At 36.7% G+C, this 23,269-nt stretch overlaps 1 protein-coding gene across 8 annotated transcripts in view; it reads left to right on the top strand.

Moving 5' to 3' along the window:
- RGS22 (regulator of G protein signaling 22) overlaps positions 1-23,269 on the top strand; it is a 146,719-nt gene that overhangs the window by 21,652 nt on the left and 101,798 nt on the right. For 5 of the 8 annotated variants that reach the window (XM_055116777.2, XM_055116780.2, XM_055116779.2 and 2 more), the window contains 5 exons: positions 4,945-5,166; positions 13,067-13,152; positions 13,765-13,933; positions 19,003-19,132; positions 21,256-21,883. In XM_055116777.2, the coding sequence (XP_054972752.1) occupies positions 4,945-5,166; positions 13,067-13,152; positions 13,765-13,933; positions 19,003-19,132; positions 21,256-21,883 (1,235 nt within the window). The remainder of the gene's footprint in view (positions 1-4,944; positions 5,167-13,066; positions 13,153-13,764; positions 13,934-19,002; positions 19,133-21,255; positions 21,884-23,269) is intronic. The other 3 variants (XM_055116778.2, XM_055116781.2, XM_003821703.5) reach the window with 1 other exon arrangement.

Raw genomic sequence — 23,269 nt, 5'->3', positions numbered from 1 at the left:
AAATAGGATATTATGATAATAATAATTAAATACTTATTGAATAAATGAATGACCTAACAAAGGAATAGTGGGGCTGAGTGATCTTACTAAAGAACAGAAGATATAGACTTTTTTCCTGGAACGTCCATCATGGACCGATGGAGTATCAAACATGGAAAGCACCTTGGGTTTATCTAGTTACAACTTCTTTTTACTGATATGTCTCAGAAAGGCAAAGTGATTTGCCCAACATTTCTTCCATTTTTAATCATTCTGCTTATCTTTCTCTGGATAGTTTCTAGTTTAGCCAAATCCCTTTTAAAGTGTGATAACCAGACCAGACATAATATTCTAGTATTACTACCCTTGTCACTGGGGACATATTTGCCCTTGGCATTTGCATTTACACAAGTTTTAATTTATTTCGGTATTTTGTTTACTCTTTATCATAGACAAAAATGAAAGATCATGTACTTGTTCCTTCAAGGGCAGAAATAATGTTTTATTCATCTTTGTATCCTCTAGGTTTAGGGCAATAATTGGCACTTGGTAATTCAAACATTTTGCTATTGGTAAAATGAATTATTGAGAGAAGCTTTGAAACAGTTGTTTGCCACTTTTATCATCTTAGAATCATAGTGCTTTTAAGGACCTTCCAGGATCTAAGCTAATGCGTGGCTTTTCAAATACAAAAACACTTATTTACCCCGGAAAGATCTCTGTTCTATTATAATTAATTCCATAGAAAGAAATTCTTAAGTTTAAAAAGTATAAACATTTTTACATATACATTCACATTTCTTTTTTTATAATAAATAGAAACATTGCATGCCATTTTATTATAAACATAATTCCAATTTTCCTTTTGTTGTTTTTACTGTGCTGTTTCTGTAAAGTACTTCTTTTTGACCAGTTCCTCTCCTCACTTTTATGTTTACATACACTTTCTTCCTCAGAATGGATACACTGCCTTTTTCCCTACTAGGTCCATTCAGAATTCAAGTATTTTTGTAAGTGCATACAAGTAGCACAACCTAAATCACACATGAAATCATAGCTGTAGGGAGTCTGAGAAATAAAGTTTTTACTTTTCCAGGCTTTGCATTTTAGGAGGTTGGAATGGATCCTGAGTGAGCCAGTCCACAGCATCCACAGTAAGCCTTAACTAAAATTATGTGGCCGGGCGTGGTGGCTCACGCCTGTAATCCCAGCACTTTGGGAGGCCAAGGTGGATGGATCATGAGGTCAAGAGATCAAGACCATCCTGGCCAACATGGTGAAACCCCGTCTCTACTAAAAAATAGAAAAATTAGTTGGGCGTCGTGGCGCCCAGCTACTTGGGAGGCTGAGGCAGGAGAATCCCTTGAACTCGGGAGGCGGAGGTTGCAGTGAGCCAAGATCGCGCCACTGCACTCCATCCAGCCTGGCGACAGAGCAAGACTCTGTCTCAGAAAAAACAAAAAACAAAAAACAAAAAAAAAAAAAAGAAAAGAAATTACGCGGTCAGTTCTAGGTTTAAAGCAATTGCATAGTCATAACTCCAGAGTTGTGTTGTAAGCTCATTAGGGGACTTGCTGTAAAGCCATGAAGAGTTCATTTAGGCTTTCTCAGCTGTAGTTTTGCTTTTTATGTTAAATATAAAAGTAATTGTTGGCTGGGCACAGTGGCTTATGCCTGTAATCCCAGCACTTTGAGAGGCCAAGGTGGGTGGATCACGAGGTCAAGAGATTGAGACCATCCTGGCCAACATGGTGAAACCCCATTTCTACTAAAAATACAAAAATTAGCTTGGCATGGTGGTGTGTGACTGTAGTCCGAGCTACTCAGGAGGTTGAGGCAAGAGAATCACTTGAACCCAGGAGGCAGAGGTTGCAGTGAGCCGAGATCACGCCACTGCACTCCAGCCTGAGGACAGAGCAAGACTCAGTCTCAAAAAAAACCAAAAGTAATTGTTAACTACCTGCTTTAAATACTGCCCTGGCCTCTGCATGTGACGGGGACAGCATCCCATCCAGAGAGTTAGTAATTTTTACATAAAACCTGGTCACGATGTGATAGCAGTAGCTCTGAGATAACAGCCAGTCTCCCCAGAGTGTGGTGATGGTTCTGCTTCTGTAATGTGAGCAGCCAACCCCACCAGCTCATGAGCTGGCAAGCAACCATTACATCTTCCAGACTGCTCCAGAACCTTTCTAAAACACAAATTAGAAGTAAGTATTTACTTTCCTACTTAGGGTGTTCATGTGCCTCCCTGTTTCCTAGGGGGTTAAGATAAAGCCCGTACTTCTTAAAATGGCATGCAAAGCCTTTCATGATCTGGTTATACTATGTTATCTACTTCAAGTCTTTTTTCTTTGTTCCTTAAACTATTCCAACTACGGCTATTCTTGTTCTAATCCAGCTGCATAGAGTTACCCACATACACCATGTTGCTTCATGCCTCTGTGCCTTTACTAGTAAAACCAGGGTAGATAAGAGTATAGGCTTTGGAATCAAAACGCTTTGTTTGAATCACAGCTACCCTAACTTCATAGGATTATTGCTTGGCAAAGTACTTGGTGTAGAGAAGTGGTCAGTACACACTAGTTTTGTCATATGTGAGGCAGTGTATTAAAGAGGAAATGTTCTGTCTTTGGGACCAGACAGACTTGTTTCCATAACCCTGATTGTCTAGCACTTTATAGCTCTGAGTCCATGGACCACCACTTAGCCATCCCTACCATCAGTTTTTTGTAAAGAGCTATGTCAGGAATGTGGAAGGATTCAAGAGAGGGCTTTTAAAGTGTCCATCACGACCTTTAACCCAAGGGAATTAATGCAGGAACAGAAAACCAAATACCACATGTTCTCACTTATCTGTAGGAGCTAAACATTGAGCACACATGGACACGAAGGGAGCAATAGACCTACTATTGTAGGGGCCTACTTGAGGATGGAGAGTGGAAGGAGGGTGAAGATTGAAAAACTACCTATTGAGTGTTATGCTGCTTACCTGGGTGACAAAATTATCTGTACACCAAACCCCTGCAACATGCAATTTACCCATGTAACAAACCTGCACATGTACCCCTTAAACCTAAAATAAAAGTTGGAAAGAAAAAAAATAAAGTGTCCATCACACACCTATCACATGATAGACATTCAGTAAATAGTCCTTATCATCTTCGTTATTTCTGCCAACTATACGTTAACTACTCACTACTACTAAGTAAGATTGATTACTAGGGTCTTGGAGTATCAATAGCCCCTCCTAATTTTTTTACTTGAGCACTTCTTACTTGATTAGTAGGAAATGTTTTATTTATCCATTGAACTAACTAGTTAACATTCTTTGCTTTGGATTATCACAGCTTTCTGTTCCTCTGGCTACCAGGTCAGAGGGTAGGAGGCAAAAAAAAAAAAAAAAAAAAAAAAGAAAACAATAAAAGTCAAACTTTTTCTCTTGTTCCATGGATACTCAGAACTAGAAGAAATGTTTTCCAGATGGTCTTTCACTTTATACAGCTTAATTTCTCCTACCCCCATTAATATTTGATGTCATTCTCTACCAAGTTTAATTAATTTCCTATCTCCAGATAAATCTAATCTGCGATATCAGCAGACTCTTTTTTCTCTTTAGCTAAGTGATAGCATAGTTTAGGGATGGTATTTATGTCATTTAGGTAAATGGTGCCTGTTTGAATCCCATGTTTGAAAGACAGATGCAGTGGGCAACTAATGAAATGTATCTATTGAAGAAATTTTATATGTAATTTATGGCTAATTCTTTCTTACTCATTGAGCAATACTTATCATTTTGGGAGAAACTCTTAGTCCTAAGGCTTTTGAGACTGTGGACTGACATTCGTCTTGAACTGTATCATCCATGTACTTTAAATTCCTCAGAAGGGGAGACAGTCAGACCTTAGAGATGCGATATTATGAGACATTAAAATTTAAATATATATATATACACACACACACACACACACACACATACACATACTTCTAGTTCCAATTTTACTGTGAAATTCTGACACTTTTTAAATTATGACTATAGTATATCTAGCAATCCCTTAGTAAAACTTGAATTAATGTTCTACTTAGAACACTTACTGATCCAAGGGGAAGAATTTAATTTCTTATACCACTCGCCTAAGCATGTATAAGTTAATCTACATGAGTAGTCAGTTCACTGAAGGCACCCTAAAATAAATGAATATTCTGAAAAAGGGACCTGATTCTAGATTTGGAAGACAAATGGGAAAAGACATGGCCAATTCACCATTTACTTCTCACGGAAGTGGAGGCCCCAAAGATGTTCAGTGATTTACCTAGAGTCACAGAGGTACTTATTGGCAAGCTAGCATTCAAACTCAAGACTCCTGACTATTGTATATCAACTGACTGGCTTTAAATAAAAGTTGGTAGCATTTAGAATTACTGATAAAAACCTCAGAAATGTTATTTTCTTCTCTCTTTTTTTGTCACAGTGCAAAGGATGGTGTTGAAATAGTCTTAACTGAAGAACATATTGTACTTAAATTTCTCCTTTTGGACAAGGGAGATTGTTAGCCTTCATGGCTCCTAAGGATGAAAGACAATGGGAGCATTATTTCTTCCTTTACTCATTCTTCCCTAGTGATCCACCCCCTTCTAAGAGAATAACATTGCTTTGTAGAGCCAGGTATATATTTCTCTCCAGTTTCAAATAATCACAGACTTAAGATGTTTATACAAAGGGAATTTCTGCCATAGCATACCCTGACACTTTCTCGTGGCATAAGTGCATTGGCAAGGAAGAGTTTAGTGGGTTCCCTGACCTCTACCCAAGGGATTTCCTAGCTCCTAAAAAGGAAGAGGGAATGATTAAAAACACAGAACTCTGTGAGGTATGCATGCATGTATGCAAACCACAAGTCTTCTTAGAGACCATGATTTTCCAGGTTTAAAAAATGTTTTAATTTCCACAAATTTATATTGCAGACCTTTTCGGAGGCAATTAGATTTAATGCAGATTATGGAGTTTTTGAAGTAGCTAATGATGCTCCACAACTTCTGGAAAAACAACTGAAAAAAATTCTACAAAACCAGCAACCTCGAAATCCCATTTATGATGTTGTAAGGAAAGGAAAGAATGAGGTTAAACCTGTTCAAATGAATGCCCCCGATGAAGATGAGACCATTAATGTGAACTACAATATTATGGTAAGAAAGTATACTGTTTTATCTTGTTAGATAGATAAAGCATTTGGTGAAATTAACATGAGTTTACTTAGGCTTCCCTTTTTGAAGTGTAGCTACATTTATTAACTTGTGTTGTACGTACACATAGTATTTGTTAAGCACTTTTCAAATCCAATGGCCAGTTCAGCAGTTTTGTTGATGTTCACTTATCAATTTGAGAAGATTCATATAATTTACCTTGAATATTTGAATATTAGGTTAGTTTTGAGTCATATAAATAGAAGTATCCTTTATAATTTTGATGCATTATTGAAAATGTGGATATATAGGCAATGTATTTCATTTGGGTTTTGAACCAATCCTATCAAGCAGTTGGGAATTGAGACTTCTGACCCTCAAGTTGCATTGTGTGGCTCTGACCTCCCTGGCCTTAAATTTCATTTTCAACTTCTGGATTTTGTCTCTTTAGCATGAGGTTGGAAAACCTGGGTTCTAATATTGGCTCCTCTGCTTACTGACTCTGTGTACAAGTCACTTTGATGAATCTGATTTTCATCATCTGTCAAATGATGCCTTTACTACCTACTACTTAGGTTTCTTGTGTGGATGAAATGAAAATAATAATGAATGTTTAACAATACTATTTCACATTGATTCAAAATGTCTAGTATAACCAGGCTAAAGTATGTCTAACATTTAAGACATAGATCTACTCTAGCCTGAAAGTTCTTCAATTCTTCTGTTACTGAATTCAAATAGTTTCTATCTTTAACTTTCATCAAATAGTCTCTATCTTTAACTTTCATCAAACTAAATGCTAATAGTTTCTATCTTTAACTTTCATCAAACTAAATGCTAATAGTAATAACCATGTTACAACATTGTTTCGAAGCCAGAACAAGGACATATATTCTGCGCTACACAGTACTATATAATTGTTAGTTTAAAATTTTTTTACTAGGTGGGACAATATTTATTGTTTTATTCAATTCCTTCAGTGAATAGAAATTTTTGATTGTATGGAGGTCTTTATAGCCTATTTATTTATTGTTAAACAAAAGCTATTTAGGAGATTCTTGAGTTATGTGCTTTGACACAAGTTTCTCAAAAAGATCTGGATGATCTTATTTGATATATTTGAAGATAGACTGATTAATTAAGCATGTCTATTATAAAACTAGAGCAGCAATTTAGAAGTTTTTAGAAAGAGGCATAAGTAATGAGAACAGGCCAGCTGCAATGGCTCACACCTATAATCCCAGCACTTTGGGAAGCCAAGGCAGTTGGATTGCCTGAGCTCAGCAGTTAGAGACCAGTCTGGGCAACATGGCGAAACACTATCTCTACAAAAAATACAAAAATTAGCCAGGCATGGTGGCATACACTTGTAGTCCCAGCTACCCAGGAGGCTGAGGTAGGAGGATCACCTAAGCCTGGAGAGGTTAAGGCTGCAGTGAGCTGTGATCACACCACTGCATTCCAGTCTAGACAACAGAGTGAGACCCTGTTTCAAAAATAAAATAAAAATAAATAAAAATAAAAACAATAGTGGAGATCAAAGGAATTAAAAAGTACTAAATGGAAAGCAGACAGAAAATGAGGAAAAAACAGACAAAGAACATATGGGACACATAAAGAATAAAACAACTAGGAAAATGGTAGTAGTGATTTTAAACAAACCATATCAATAATTAGTATCACATTAATCATATAATATATATGATTAATAATATAATATAATTAATCATATTGAGTTGTCATGATGTCTCATTCGTTTGATTCCAGAGCTTTGGGAGGCTGAGGCAGGAGGATCACTTGAGCCCAGGAGTTTGAGGCTGCAGTAAGCTATGATGGTGCCACTGCACTCCAGCCTGGGTGACAGAGTGAGGCCTCATCTCTAAAAATAATGATAATAATAATATACATCAATAATTACATGATATTTAAATGGCCTAAGCACCCCAAGTAAAAGCCAGAGTCAGGGATGATTTTTTTAAAAAATCCCAATTATTTGCTGTCTACAAGAAACTAACCTTAAAAATGAGACATAAATAGGTTAGAAGTAAAAAGGATATTAAAAGGTATACTATGCAATTATGAATTAAAGGAAAGCTGGAGTGACTATATTGATATCTGGCAAAGCAGCCCTCAGAACAAGGAATCTTACTATGGATAAAGAGGAACATTACATAATGATAAAGGGGGGAGGGTCAATTCACCAAGAAAGCTTAACAACTCATAATATGTATGCACCGAACAACAGAGGTTCAGAGTACATGATGCAAAAGCTGATAGAAATGAAAGGAGAAATAGATAAATTTATAGTTATAGTTGGAGACTAAAGCACTGCTCTCTCAGTAACTGATAGAAAAGATAGCAGATCAGTAAGGAAATGGAAGTTCTGAAAAACATAGCAACCAAGTAAATCTAATTGATCTTTACAGAACACTTTATCCCACAACAGTAAAGTATACATTTTTTTCTCTAGTGAACTGGGAATATTTACCAAAATAGACCATATTTTGGGCCATAAAATAAATTTCAGCAAACTTAAAAGATTTGAAATCTTGCCAACTATGTTCTCAGACCACTTCAGAATTAAACTATAAATCGGTAACAAAATCTTTAAATACTTAATTACATAACATACTCCTAAATAATTCATAGGTCAAAGACTAAGTCCCAAGGGAAATTAAAAATTATGTTGAATTGAATAAAAACTAAAGCATAATATATCAAAATTTGTGGGATGCAACTAAATTGGTCTTTACAGGGAAATTTGTACCATTAAGTGCTTATAATAGAGAAGACTAAATAAATCTACGATCTACTTGTCACTATGAGAAACTGGAAAAATTAAGTTAAAATTAAACCAAAAATAAAGAAATAAAGAACAGAATCAATGAAATTGAAAACAGAAAAACAAGAGAGAAAAATCCATGAAAATAAAGCCTTGTTTTTTGAAAAAAATCAATGAAATTGATAACCTTTTAGCCAGAATGATGAATAAAAAGAGAGAGAAGATATACATGCCCAATATCAGAAATGAAAAGGGGATGTCATTACAAATTTTACAGGCAGTTAAAAAAAAATAAGAGAATTTTACAAACAACTTTATGTCTATAAGCTCATGGAATTTAAATGAAATAGACTTTTTTTTTTTTTTTTTTTTTTTTTTTTTTGAGACAGGGTCTCGCTCTGATGCCCTGGCTGGAGTGCAGTGGGGCGATCTCAGCTCACTGCACTCTGCCTCCCAGGTTCAAGCGATTCTCCTGCCTCAGCCTTCCAGGTAGCTGAGATTACAGGCATATGCCACCATGCACAGATAATTTTTCCATTTTTAGTAGAGATGGGGTTTTGCCATGTTGGCCAGGCTGCTCTCGAACTCCTGGCCTCAAGTGATCCACCTGCCTCAGCCTCCCAAAGTGCTGGGATTACAGGCATGAACCACCGTGCCCGGCCCACATATTTCTTAAAAGGCACAAATTATCAATGGTCACTGAAGGGGATATAGATAATCTGAATAGTCCTACGTCTATTACAGAAGTTGGATTCACAAGTTTAAAATCGTGCCACAAAGACAACTCCAGGCCCAGATGGCTTCACTGGTTAATTCTGTCAAACACTTAGAAGTGAAGTAGACTTGAATTTATAAAAACTTATACAAAAAACAAAAGAAATCAATTTTTAATTCATTTAATGAGATGAGCATTACACTGATGCCAAAACTAAATGAAGGAATTTGAAGGAAAAGAAAAACCTACAACTTAACATCACTCATGAACACAGACCACAAAAATCCTCAAAAAATCAGCAAATTAAATCCAGCAATGCAAAAAAGATAATTCTATTTAAGAAGATAATACAGGTGTAAATCTTCATAACCTTGGATTATGCATTGGTTTTGTTAGATATGACACCAAATGCACGAGGAAAAAAAGATAAATCAAAATGCAAAACTTTCACGCTCTAAAGGACACTACCAAGAAAGTAAAAAGACAACCCACAGAATGAGAGAAAATATTTGCAAATCATATATTTTATAAGGATGTGTATCTAAACTATAAAAATAACTCTTAAAACTCAAAAATAAAAAGACAAATAACCCAATTAAAAAATGTGCAAAGGGTTTAGAATAGACATTTCTCCAAATAAGATAAACAATAAGCACATGAAAAGATTTTCAACATCATTAGTCATAAGGGAAATGGAATCAAATTCACAGTGGGACACTACTTCACACCCAACAGGATGGCTATGATTAAAAAAAAAAGGGGCAAATAATAACAAACGTTTGTGAGGATTTGAAGTGATTAGAACCTTCATACACTGCTGCTGCAATTGTAAGACAGTACAGCTACTTTGGAAAATATTAGGCAGTTCTTAAGAGGTTAGCCCAAGAGTTATCAAATTACCCAGAAATGCCACTTCTAGGTATATACTCAAGAGTATTGAAAACTTATGTTCACACAAAAACTTATATACAAATGTTCATAGCAGCATCATTCATAATAGCCAAAAAGTGGAAGCAACCCAAAAGTCCATTCTCATTGGTGAGAATTCCATTTTGGAAAACAGTTTGGCACTTCTTTCCAAGTTAAACATATACCATACCACCTATAGTCCATTTGTGTTCCTATAAAGGAATACTCAAAACTAGGTAATTTGTAAAGAAAGAGGTTTATTTGGCTTATGGTTCTATAGACTGTATAAGAAGCATGGCACTAGCATCTGCTTCTGGTGAGGGCCTCAGGAAGCTCCCACTCATGGTGGAAGACAAAGAGGGATCAGGCATATCACATGGCAAGAGAGGTAGCAAGGGAGAGAGTAGGGGGGCACCAGGCTCTTTAAACAACCAGGTCTCACCTGAACTAACAAAGTGAGAACTCACTTATTACCATGAGGAGGACACCAAGACATTCATGAGGGATTCGCTCCCATGACCAAGACATCTCTCCCACTAGGCCCTACCTCCAGCATTCGGGATCACATTCAGTATGAGATTTGGAGGAGGCAAATCTCCATACCATATCACTGCCCATCTATCCTACTCCCGAGTATTACCCAAAAGAAATGAAAAGTTATACTCACACAAAAACCTGCATGCGGCCAGGTGCGGTGGCTCACACCTGTAATCCCAGCACTTTGAGAGGCCGAGACGGCTGGATCACGAGGTCAGGAGATCGAGACCATCCTGGCTAACATGGTGAAACTCCGTCTCTACTAAAAATACAAAAAAAATTAGCCGGGCATGGTGGTGGGTGCCTGTGGTCCCAGCTACTCGGCAGGCTGAGGCAGGAGAATGGCGTGAACTTGGGAGGCAGAACTTGCAGTGAGCCGAGATCACGCCACTGCCCTCCAGCCTGGGTGACAGAGCGAGACTCCGTCTCAAAAAAAAAAACACAAAAAACAAAAAACAAAAAAAACCCTGCATGTAAATGTCTATAGTTGCTTTATTCATGATCACAAAAGCTGAAAGTTATCCAGATTCCTTTAACTGGGGAATGGATAAACAAACTGTGGTATATCCATACAGTGGAATATTACTCAGCAACAAAAAAGAATGAAGTATTTATACATGAAAGAACATAGATAAATCTTAAATGCTTTATGCTGAATGAAAGATACTAGAATCAAAAGTACATACTATATTGATTCCATTTACATGACATTCTGGAAAAGGCAAAACTATGGAACAGATCAGTGGTTGCCAGAGCCTAGGGTTGGAGGGAGTTGCTGACTACAAAGTGGCATGAGGAAATTTGGAGGGTGTTGGAACTATTCTGTATCTTGATTGTAGTCCTGGTTACATAATTATATGCATTTGTCAAAACTTGTAGAACTGTATTAAAAAGGGTGGATTTCACTGTATGTAATTTATACCTCAATAAATCTAACCAATGGCTGATAACCATGCTTTGTTTGCCTTGTACATCTAAATATAATTTTTTATTAATCCAATTCTGTAGGCATTTTAGACAGCTTGTGTATGGCTATTTGGAAATGGTTCTGTATTGATTTACCTAAAGCCATCTTCCCTTAACCTTCTGGTCATCCCTTTCTGTTTCTTAACCAACTTAAAGAAATTTTTTTAAGGTTTAAATAATTTCACCTTAGATAGATTCTTTTTGTGTTTCTTATAAGTATTTATTAAGTTATTTTATGGTTGATCAGGATTGTCTTGTGTGTTTTTGGTCTTTGTATTTAGTTACTTTTAAAACCATGAAGAGTTTTGTTTTCAGCTTGGCTAAAGACTTTTCTTCAATTTTTGATTTTATTCTTTTTAAACTTTTTAATTCATTTTATTTTTAGGTCACATAGGTACAAAAACACTCAAAAGAGGATGAATTATAGGTAAACTGTTTACTAGCTGAATATTCAGCAAATTGGTTTTGAATGAACTGACTAGTTTGACAACCTTATAGAATTCTTTAAGGGTTTATGTGGATCTTTATATGTAGTTTGGTATCTTTCTGTGATACATTGAATGTAGCGCTAGTGGGCGTTCAGGAGTCCTGCATGCTTGTCAGTGTGTAGCCTATGCAGAGTCTTTCTAACTACAAGATCCAAATGTCCTTCAGATCTCACTGATAAGCAGTGAGACTGTCAACAAGGTGCTGCTGATTAGGTGCTGGCTATTTCCATGGTTTTCTTCTATTCTTTCATTATGCAGAAGATAGTGTTTGGTGAAGGCAAATACATGTTTTTTTTTGTTTTTGTTTTGTTTTGTTTTTTGCTGATTAGAAGGAAACTATTTTATGTTCCAATCCTGAATGCCTAAAGACTTCTGCGCGTATCAGCAATGATGAGCACACATCACCCTCATGAGCATCAACACATTGGATGTCGGCAACACTGTATGGACATTCAATTTCCTCACTAGAGTTTGTAATGGTCTATGTGTTAACTCTTATGCAATATCATAGCAAAACTATCACCTTAGATTGTCCATGGAAGCCACATAAATGCAAATACATTTACCTCACTGAGATTGTTTTATTTATTAGTAACGTATGTTTTGTGTCCAAGGTACTGATATTATTTAGAATTCTAGAAAAAGTGAATACAAGAAAAAGTAGAATCAAGAGTGAGTAAGTATTTTAGGATGAACAACAGTAACTCTTCAGTAATTCTGTATTGCTCTCACAACCTCAAGATAAAATCTATACTCCTTAATGTTATTTAAAAGGCTATTTGCAATCATGACCCTTTCTACCTCTCCAACCTTTCTCTCTCTCATCCTGTGACCTAATACTGCTACACTTATGGTTTGTCTCCTCTTTTGCTTCCCTGCTCAACCTAGCTAGCTTTGCTTCGGGTCAAAGAGTGAAGTGCGTGTTCTGTGGGAAACCTCTCCTAAGTTGAGTGTCTCTGTAGGCTCCCACAGAAGCCTACACTGTGGTATTTGTAACACTCTACTATCATTGTTAACTTTTGTATCAGTAAGAGAGCTCCTGGAGATGTTAAATAGTTAAAACATCTTTTTAAACTTGAAGAACAAGGGGCCTGCAGTGACTTTGGTGGCCTTACCAAGTTTTCTTGGTGGTTCTTTTTCTGTTTGTGATTATTTTTAACCCATTTTATGACTGTGAAAATACTGAGATGCATTGGCTTTTTTTCCCCTCATTCTCCCTCCTTCAACAAGTTACTTAACTTCTCTGGATTCGATTTGTTAATCTGTAGAAATTGAAATAACATATATTTAATATAGGATTGTTAAGAGAATTAAAAACGTACCAGGGGCAAGAAGTGCCTCACATTTGTGGCTCAGGTTTATTGATCTCTCTAGTGGAAATAGAAGACCTAGGGGTAGGGCTCCTGCTGACAGCTGGAGGTCATTATTGCTCTCACTATTAGGTGTTAATCATCCTAAAAGTGATTTTCTCTGACCTTCTTTTTCTTTTTCTCTTTCTTCTCATAGTGTCTCAGTCGTGAAGAAGGTATTAAGTGGATCAAAAAAGAAAGACTTCCAGCATTTCTGGAAAGTGATTGTTACTTTGAATACAGGTACTATAGTCCCATCAATATATGTATTTTTAAATACATATATATTAGCCTCCCAATTTGCTAGGACTACAGCTGTATGCCACCATGTGTGGCAAATCTTTTAAATTCTTTGTAGAGTCAGGGTCTTGCTATATTGCCCAGGCTGGTCTCGAACTCCTGGCTTCAAGAGAGCCTCCTGCCTTGGCCTCCCAAAACCTGGGATTACAGGCGTGAGCCTCTCCAACCAGCCATATTTTAAAAATTATCTATTGGTGATAATGGTATTTAGGTGCAGGGCGTTTAACAATGAATACTAGTGTGATGCGAAAAACATAGAATGCTGTAGTCCAGAGCCAAGTTTTTCCTTTATGTTCCCTGACTTTTAACATGTAAGAACCTAAAATTTGACCTCTGAACAACAATTTTTAAGTCAAAATCAATTAAAATGAATAATTATTAACTAATTAGTAGTTTTATGAATAAGCTATTAATTTTAGCAGAGCCAAAGAAAATCATCATCAAGAGTGAGGAGAGGAGATTGGCTTGAATACATAAAATAAAATTTTAGGTTTTTTCCCTGAATTCTGCCATATTTGAAACTTGTTTTAAATTTGTATGATTTCTAAAATGCAGGTTAGCCAAATTGGTCTCACAAGTAAGATGGAGCAAGTCCGGCATGAATTTCACAGTAGGATCAAATTTTTCTCCCTGGATCGTGAAAAAACCACCCAGTCTACCACCTCCTGCCACTGAAGAAGATAATCTTGTAATTATGAAAAAGTTCTATGTATCACTTGGTGAGGTAAAAGTATGAGCATTTTTTCATGACTTAGCGCTTCACTAACACTTCTGATTTTATTTTTTATTTTATACATATATTTTTTGAGACAGGATCTCACTCTGTCACCAGGCTGGAGTACAGTGATATGATCATGGCTCACTGCAGCCTCCATCTCCCGGGCTCAGCTGATCCTCCCATCTCAGCCTCCTGAGTAGCTGGGACTACAGGCATGCATCACCACACCTGGCTAACTTTTTTTTTGCATTTTTTGTAGAGACGGGGTATTACCATGTAGCCCAGGCTGGTCTCGAACTCCTAGGCTCAAGGAATCCACTCACCTCCGCCTCCCAAAGTGCTGGGATTACAGGCGTAAGCTACCACGCCTGGCCAGAATTTCTCATTTAAAGCATTTGTATTACCTGAACAGAAAAAATGATTTCAAATACATGTAAAGCAGATTTAGCAATACTTCTTATAGATTTATGCTAACTAATTTGCTCTGCTCTCTTTTTTTTTTGGTATTCACCTCTGCCTCCCAAAGTGCTGGGATTACAGGCGTAAGCTACCACACCTGGCCAGAACTTCTCATTTTAAGGCATTAGTATTACCTGAACAGAAAAAATGATTTCAAATACATGTAAAGCAGATTTAGCAATAATTCTTGTAGATTTATGCTAACTAATTTGCTCTGCTCTCTTTTTTTTGGCATAACTACATATGATTTAATAACACATTATACACCATTAAATACTAAAACAATACAAAAAACTCACAATTATAAATTTCAACAAGAAATAACATAGCTATAATGACATATACCCAAAACAAACCCAGGAAAACAGTGTTCCTTAATTTGGTCAGAAATCTCTATGAAGCTGAAATTAACTGTCCGAGAAAAAACTGAAAGTAGAGTTCTTGATAGTAAAGACAATACATTTCAGTCTTGACCCTTCATATTGGTCACACCATTGTCCCTTGATCTCAAATAGTTTTTTGAAATTAGGCTTTTTCGTTATATTTTTCATACTCAAAGATCTGAAACATCTTATTAAAATTTCTTAATTTTTTCTATTTAACATTTTCTCAATATGTCTAGAAGAGTGAGAGCAAAGGATTGATAAAAATTTTACATTCACAGTGCTATTTTAAAAATCTTATGTTCTCATTTGTTTTAAATTCTCAACTTAGCAGTCTCCACACTGTTATCCTGCTCTTTTCCCCTGGAAACCTAAAAAGAACCCTGAGATGTTAAAATTGTAAATAAATCTCTTATTTAGAGAATTTCTTGAATATTTATCACTTAGATTCATTATTTTTCTTAGTTGACTCTCCCAGTTTTGTTTTTTTGTTTTTTTTTTGAGACAGAGTCTTGCTCTGTCACCCAGGCTGGAGTGCAGTGGCATGATCTCTGCTCACTGCAACCTCCACCTCCAGGATTCAAGCAATTCTCCTGCCTCAGCCTTCCGAGTAGCTGGGATTACAGGCACGTGCCACCACGCCTGGCTAATTCTTGTATTTTTAGTAGAGATGGGGTTTCACCATGTTGGTCAGGCTGGTCGATCACGAGGTCAGGTGCTCTGCTCCCTTTAATTTGAAATGTAGTTAGAAATATTATCCTCGTGTCTGAAGAGACAAAGGCAAGGTTGAAGAACACGCTGTGTCACCTGGGAAGCAAGAGTAACTTGAATTATATCCATGGTTTCATTGTTCATTCCAAAATTGCTATAATTTGGATTCATTTCTTTTGTACAAAAAGATAAATTGAGTCTTTTCCTTCCTGTTCTCTAGGTTATTCCTTAGTAGTAAAATGTGTTATTGTTTAGTTGTTATCAAATACATTTGTCCTCCATGATTAGAGAAATGTGAGGTTGTATGAGAGCATTTGAAGAGATTTAACCTAGAATCAAATGTCCTTTTGGAGAGTCATAATGTAGTGAGAACTGTTATTTGATCTTTGGCCTCTAATTGTTAGATCTTATCTCTGGAACTATACTTCTAATACACAATTCTATACAAAATCAGGAATGGCATCTATGTAGCCCTTGTGCTGCTACTCCCTATGACAGATATTGTTAATCAATTGTGGAAATTTTTTCTGCTGAGCTAGGATTTGGCTCCAGATTCTTTACAACACAGCATTCTGGATAGGCACTTCCAAACTTGCAAATAAGGCACTTTCAATTGATCAAAATTATCATACAAGAGGAAGCCTCTTTGCTTTCTGTGTTGGAATAGATAGGCTAAGGTTACTTGAACTTTTTTTTTTCATTTGCATCTGCTATTAATTTTGTAGTTCAGCATTTCTATCAGCAATATTTGTCAAAAATGTTTACAGTTATGCCAGTTCCATTATTTCCACTGAATAATGTTTAGTGGTGTATTTAAGGCACATTTTTCTTCTCTCTTATACTGATTTTAAGTATTTTTTTCTTCTTTCTTTTTTTTTTTTTTGAGACAGGATCTCACTTTATCACCCATGCTGGAGTACAGTGGTACAATCTCAGCTCACTGCAGCCTTGACCTCCCAAGGTTCAAGGGATCCTCCTGCCTCCGCCCCCCAAGTAGCTGGGACTACAGGCATATGCCACCACTCCCTGCTAATTTTTGTATATTTTTTGTAGAGACGGGGTTTTGCCATGTTGCCCAAGCTGGTCTTGAACTGCTGAGCTCCAGCAATTCACTCACCTCAGCCTACCAAAGAGTTGGTATTACAGGCGTGAGCCACTATGCCTGGCCATATTTTTTCCCTTAATTTATATACTATAGAAATGTTGGAAATGTCCTAAAAAATATGTACTCATAGTTGAGGTCAATAAACATGTAAAGGGAAGAATCAATCTGGGGAATAAGTTCTGATTTGCTATATGTGAATTTAATTAAATATAAGGGAGTTAAAATCCAAACTAGTTTACCTTTGCTATTTTCTGAGATTAAAAAACTCATTTGTATTCACTTGAGTAATACTTTAAAACTGTATATATATACACAAAATGTTTTTTTTTGAGACAGGGCCTCACTGTGTTGCCCAGGCCGGAGTGCAATGATGCAATCATGGCTCATTGCAGCTTCAACCTCCCTGGCTCAAGCGATTCTCCCACCTCAGCCTCCCAGCTGGGACTACAAGAGTGCATCACCATTCCTGGCTAATTTTTAAAAAATTATTTGTAGAGACGGGGTCTATGTTGCCCAGACTGGTCTTGAACTCCTGGGTTCAAGCAATCCTCCAACCTCAGCCTTCCAAAGTGCTAGGATTATAGGCATGAACCACCACACATTGCCACTTTAACTATATATTACCATTTTTCAATAGCTTTTGAATTTTGCAGATTCAAAGTTCTTGGACCCTTACATTATTTATGTCATGACTATACATAGGGATTAATCTTCATGATAATTGGTAATATTTCTTTGAGCCCTAAGTTATACCATCTAAAAAACAATTGGCACATCTCTTAAAAGTATAGGCCGGGCGCGGTGGCTCACGCCTGTAATCCTAGCACTTTGGGAGGCTGAGGCGGGCGGATCATGAGGTCAGGAGTTCCAGACCAGCCTGACCAACATGGTGAAACCCCATCTCTACTAAAAATACAAAAATTAGCCAGGCATGGTGGTGGGCGCCTGTAATCCCAGCTACTCGGGAGGCTGAGGCGGGAGAATTGCTTGAACCCAGTAGGCAGAGGTTGCAGTGAGCCGAGACTGCACCATTGAACTCCAGCCTGGGTGACACAGTGAGACTCTGTCTCCAAAAAAAAAAAAAAAAAAAGTATAAAGTGGAATAATTATGTTAAAGATGTTAAAGTCTGACTGATGATGACTTCTTTCTCTCCTGTGTCCTACTCCCTCATTCTTTTTTTGCAGTCGAAATAGCAAGGACCTTGTATGTTGGTCTCTCTGAACTCCTTGAATGTTTCTTAATTATTTTGGCCTCCTGCTTAGGCTATTGCTTAGAATAAAGTAGTCACTCGATAATTATATGTTAGATGAACATATAATTAATAGTAAGTAACTTGATTTTAAAGGAAAAGGGGAACAAAAGTGAATTAGTCTTTGAAAGCTTTTATGCACCCAGGAAACCTTACCTCTAAGAGGGATGGTGCCTACATAGATGCCACCTCTCATTTCTCTGTCTTGCTTTGATCTTCTTATGTGGCTTGACTTGCTATGTTAATTCTGCTTAATAGATAGGGAGTAATTTTTCTTCCATTTGAGGTACCTATTCTCCAAGTGTTTCTTAGACTAAGTGCTGACCAACCAGCTGACTGAGTTGGATAAATCAGAAATGAGAGGAATGCTGGAAACTCTCTTCTCTGCTCTTGTTGAACAACTTGGATTCTCTAGTAAAAATAAAAAAGGACATTACAGAGAGAGGCAGGCAGAGGAATCTTCCCAAGAAGGCTAGGATAGGAGCTTCTTAGGGCTGGGGTTCTAGAAGCTAAGGATCAACTTCAGAATTGAATTGGCTAGTTCAGGGGTACACAGAGGAAAGGAAAAATGGAATGCTCCATTCAGGGGCAGATGGAGTCAGGAATCAGTCTGCAAGAAGCATTCAATCTAAGCAAACTTGTGAAAACTGAATCTAATGCAAAGGGGCAGCTGAGTTTGGAGAGGTTCCAGTGGCACTAAGAATAGTGTCTCTGTCATACTGGGGGAGCAGTTGTTAAAAACACTGAGCCAGGTGAGACAGAATGGGGGACCTGAAGTAATTGGGAAAGTTGTAAAGGGGAGCAGCTAGCAAAAGGATTGATGGGCCTGGTGACTGCCCATCACCAGGATTGTAGTGAATCCAGGAAGTAGGGTTTCATGCCTTTGGTCAACAATAGCCTGAGAGTGAGAGTGGAGAATTTATAGGTATTGGACACGTATTTTCCTTTGGTTATCAAATATGAAAAAAAAATCTGGATTGAAATTTCCTTCAGTGTCCTCTTAGCTAATTAATTTTTTCAGTAGAATTTTATTTTCCTTCATGAGATAATTTTCACTTTACATATTGTACTGTGCAAGTTGAATATTATTATAATGATTTTTCCAGGTTTGTGATCAGAGTAATACTGCTAATCATATGTTAAACTAATATGCTCCCTTCTTCCTAGGCTTCCTATACTCAAACAAAAGATTGGTTTGCATTAGCAAAACAAAGTCAGCAAACAGTATCAACCTTTTCGTTACCCTGTTGTGTACCCTACAACAAACTTAAATCACCAGCTATTTCATCTGTTTCTGGTAAGCAGAAAAGGACAAGAATGACTTCAGAACTTCTCTTTAAGTTTTTGTTTGTTTGTTCTAATTTTACAGTACAGTACTTAGTGGTTGGGGAGAAAAAATTGTCCACATACGCTTTGCCTCACTCGACTTCCTATGTTTTTTGAGAGACAACTTTGTATAGTGAAAAGGAGATGGGTTTAGAATGCAACTCTGATATTTATTAGCTGTGTGATGTTTGATGAGTTTTTCCACTTCTGGGAGCCTTGCCTTTTCTCATCTGTAAGATTAGAATAATGATATATACTAAATGGATAGAAAATGCCTGGCCTGGTGCTTGGTACCTAATATGCAGTCAATCAATGTCATTATTTCTTATCACAGTTTATAAATTCTTGTTAAGTCTTTGCAATAAAGTGGGTACAACATTTTTCCCTTCCTAAAAAAAAATTATTGATGGAAATTGAGTTTCCCTTCTGTTTTTAAGTTCAGACTATTTTTCACCTTAAAAAGCAGATAAATTTCTACTGTGGGGAGCTTTGTGGATATACTGACTTTTCATAAAAATAAAAGGAATCTTCCAGAAATGGGAGTCATTAACAGTGATATTGTTAGAGAAAAAAACTTAAGTGTGAGGACTCAGAAGAAGAACTCAGGAATTCACTTACAGTTCTTAACTAATCTCTTTAAGAAGTATAAGCAACCTCTGGGGAAGTTAAATCTGGATTCCCTAGAAGTGAACCTGAGTCTAGGTAAAGAAGAAAATAATCTCCCCAATTGAAAATACCTGGATTCATAGGCTTCTTGTTGTTTTCCCAAAATATTGAAGTATATAATTGGAGATAAAAATAGTATACAGGAAGAGAAGGATGGCAGGAGATGGTGAGCTGGAATGCCTGCCTCGCTCTGTGTGACATCCTCCCTTCAGTTCCATGGGATTGAGTGTACATCCAGCATCCTCTCACAGATTTACAAAGTCTAATCTCTCAATATTGGGGAATTTACTTGCAATAAAAATTGTAATGAAATGTTTCCAGTTCATTGAGATTTGAACTCTGGTAATTGAGAAAATGGTCATTGAGAATGGGGCATGGATGACAACAGTTAACTGATCTGTGGCAATTCAAGGCGCAGATTTACTATGTGAAATAAAGCACTGATGTCAGACATGTCACTGATTTTTGAAAGAGAAAATAGGAGCTGAATACTATATCTTTAGAAAAAGCATACAAATAATCCCTTTATAAACCTTCATAAGTATCTCATGCCATTTTGTAAGTTTAATGATAGACTGTAAGTTTGATAGTAATTGAATCTTTTAATGAAATGGTGAATTTTAAAACTTGCTATTATTGTTTCCAGTTCTGGTCTGTTCATACATGGTCTCAATCTATGGTAGTGAATTTTCTTTTATCATACAACATGAAATATCAAAGCACATATAATCATTTAGTATACATATTCTAATTCCTTAATAGATTTGGCCCTTATATATTGATATTATATATCAGTCTGGAATATTACATTTTAAAAGTACATAATGTATTTTTGAATATCTTCTGTGTGTTAGGGATGTCAAATATTTAGTCCATCTGCCACCATTCTTTTCCTCCAAATCCAGGGAAGACAAGGCTAATTCCCATTGGCAGTTTTTTTCTACTGGTTCCAAATGTAGCCTCAGAATCCTTCTTTTTTTTCTTTTTTGTTTCTTTTCTTTTCTTTTTTGAGACAGAGTCTTGCTCTATTGCCCAGGCTGGAGTGCAGTGGTATGCTCCCAGCTCACTGCAACCTCTATCTCCTGGGTTCAAGCGATTCTTGTGCCTCAGCCTCCAGAGTAGCTGGGATTACTGTGCCACCAAACCTGGCTAATTTTTGTATTTTTAGTAGAGAAGGGGTTTCACCATGTTGGCCAGGCTGGTCTGGAACTCCTGACCTCAAGTGATCCACCCACCACGGCCTCCCAAAGTGCTGGGATGACAGGCGTGAGCCACCGTGACTGGCCCAGAATCCTTCTTAAGACACTGGTCCATGCAGTCACTACCTATGATAAACCCATTTGCCATTCTGGCTCTATAGCATCTATTTAATAATAAGAAAGGTTTGTATTCATATCTAATCTAATAGCCTTTTATGACTTAATACAGAGAATTTTATCTTTGATGATGGAGTTCACCCTAGGACAAAAAAGGACCCATCTAAAACCAACAAATTGATTTCTGAATTTGAAGAAGAAGAAGGAGAAGAAGAAGAGGTGTCTGTATCTCTACAAGACACTCCTTCTCAAGCTCTTCTGAGAGTATACCTTGAAAAGAAACAGGATGTTGATGAAAGCCTGACGATGCATTTCTCAACATGTGAAGAATTTTTAAGCTCCTATATATACTTTATTTTGAGAGGAGCAATTCAGCAAATTGTTGGAAAGCCAGTTGGAGAAACCCCAGACTATATAAACTTCAACAATATAACAAAAGTGTCATTTGATGATTGTTTTGAGTCTATTCATGGCAAGAATTTTTTAAGTGAATTAGTTCAAACTACAAAGGAGAGGTCAGAAGAGATAGAACAAACAAGTTTAAGTTCAAAGAGTGAGAGCGCTGGACCAGAGAGCAGGGCGGACTGGTGTATTTCTCATAGGACTTATGACATTGGCAATAGAAAGGAGTTTGAAAGATTTAAGAAATTTATAAAAGGTACATTGGGAGAGAGATATTGGTGGCTATGGATGGATATTGAGAGGTTAAAAGTTCTTAAGGATCCTGGAAGACATCAAAGGTAATTCTATTTTTTTATTTTTCAATGGTTTTAAAAACAAATTATGAATATTAATTTGGGTTATTTAGCACAGGGAGAAAGCCCAAAGTAAATTTTAAAAAATGTAATTTTTTACTCTTGGAGGAATGAATGATAATAAAACTTATTTTATTATAATAGTAAATATTGATCACACTAGTTTTCTAATTTCATAGTTTTCAGATACTAATGATAACAGTTATTTGGGTTTACGTAATGTTTCTGCCCATACATTCTAGAACTACTTTCAAATTAATTATTCTATTTTCATTTTTATAACATTAAAATGATGTATAATTTTTATAGAATAAAATAATTTATCAGTTATATAACCACACTAGCATAAAATAGACACCTACTCTCCCTAGCAGCCTGCTTGGTTAACAAATTCCATAATCTTTGGTTGGATGCCAGGTAGCTGGGTATCTGGATGAGTCTCTCCATTAGAGAACTTCTTGGAGGTCTGATGGGGCTCAGGTCTTTGGTCAGCTCTGTATGTTTTAGATTACTGTAAGTTGAAGAACCTTAAGAGAACCCTGTTTTAGGAAAGTCTTTAACTTGTGTTTATTCTCCTGATCTGCTCTGAAGCAGATCAACTATAGTAGATTGCAATTTCCTTAAAGGGTTTGACTGAGTATATACTAGTCACTGGGTAATTCCACTTATTTTAATGACATTCAGATCACAAAGCTCATTGTTGTATATAGTTATAAGAGCAGAGGTCACTAAATGGTTGATTATGAAGCATGACCTGATTGATCATTACCACTTTTGAAGACATGTCAGGGTCGTTATATGCAAGTAGTCTACATAGGTTTTTCAGGATCAACACTGTAGTTCCCACTGTTCCTGTAACAAATTACCACAAACTTAGTGGCTTAAAGCAACAGAATTTTATTTATTCTCAGACAGTTCTGGAAGTCAGAAGATTCTAGGGGTAAACAAATTCCTTATTGTTTCCATCTAATGAAGGCCTTGGTTCATGGGCTCTTTCTCCATCTTCAAAGCTAGCAGCACAGCATCTTCTCTCTGACCTCTGCTCTATCCTCACATCTTTTCTCTATGATGCTGACCTTCTTGTCTCTCTCTTAGAAGGATAATTGTGATTACAATGGGACCATCTAGGTAATACAGGAGATCTCTTTAAAGTCTTTAACTTAAGCACATCTGCAGAGTTCCCTTTGACATGTAAGGTAACTTAGTCACAAGTTCTAGAAATTAGAACATAGACATCTTTGCAAGGTCATTTATTCAGCTTGTCACAAATACCCTTCCCATTTCCATAACTGTGAGAAATATCTTCACCTCCACAAAAATTTTTGGTACCTCTGACACTCAGTGTTGGTTTTGAGATAGTTCATTACTTGT

This window comes from Pan paniscus, chromosome 7, assembly GCF_029289425.2.
Source record: "Pan paniscus chromosome 7, NHGRI_mPanPan1-v2.0_pri, whole genome shotgun sequence".
NCBI classification, from domain to species: Eukaryota; Metazoa; Chordata; class Mammalia; order Primates; family Hominidae; genus Pan; species Pan paniscus.
This window is presented reverse-complemented; position numbering and strand designations above follow the sequence as displayed.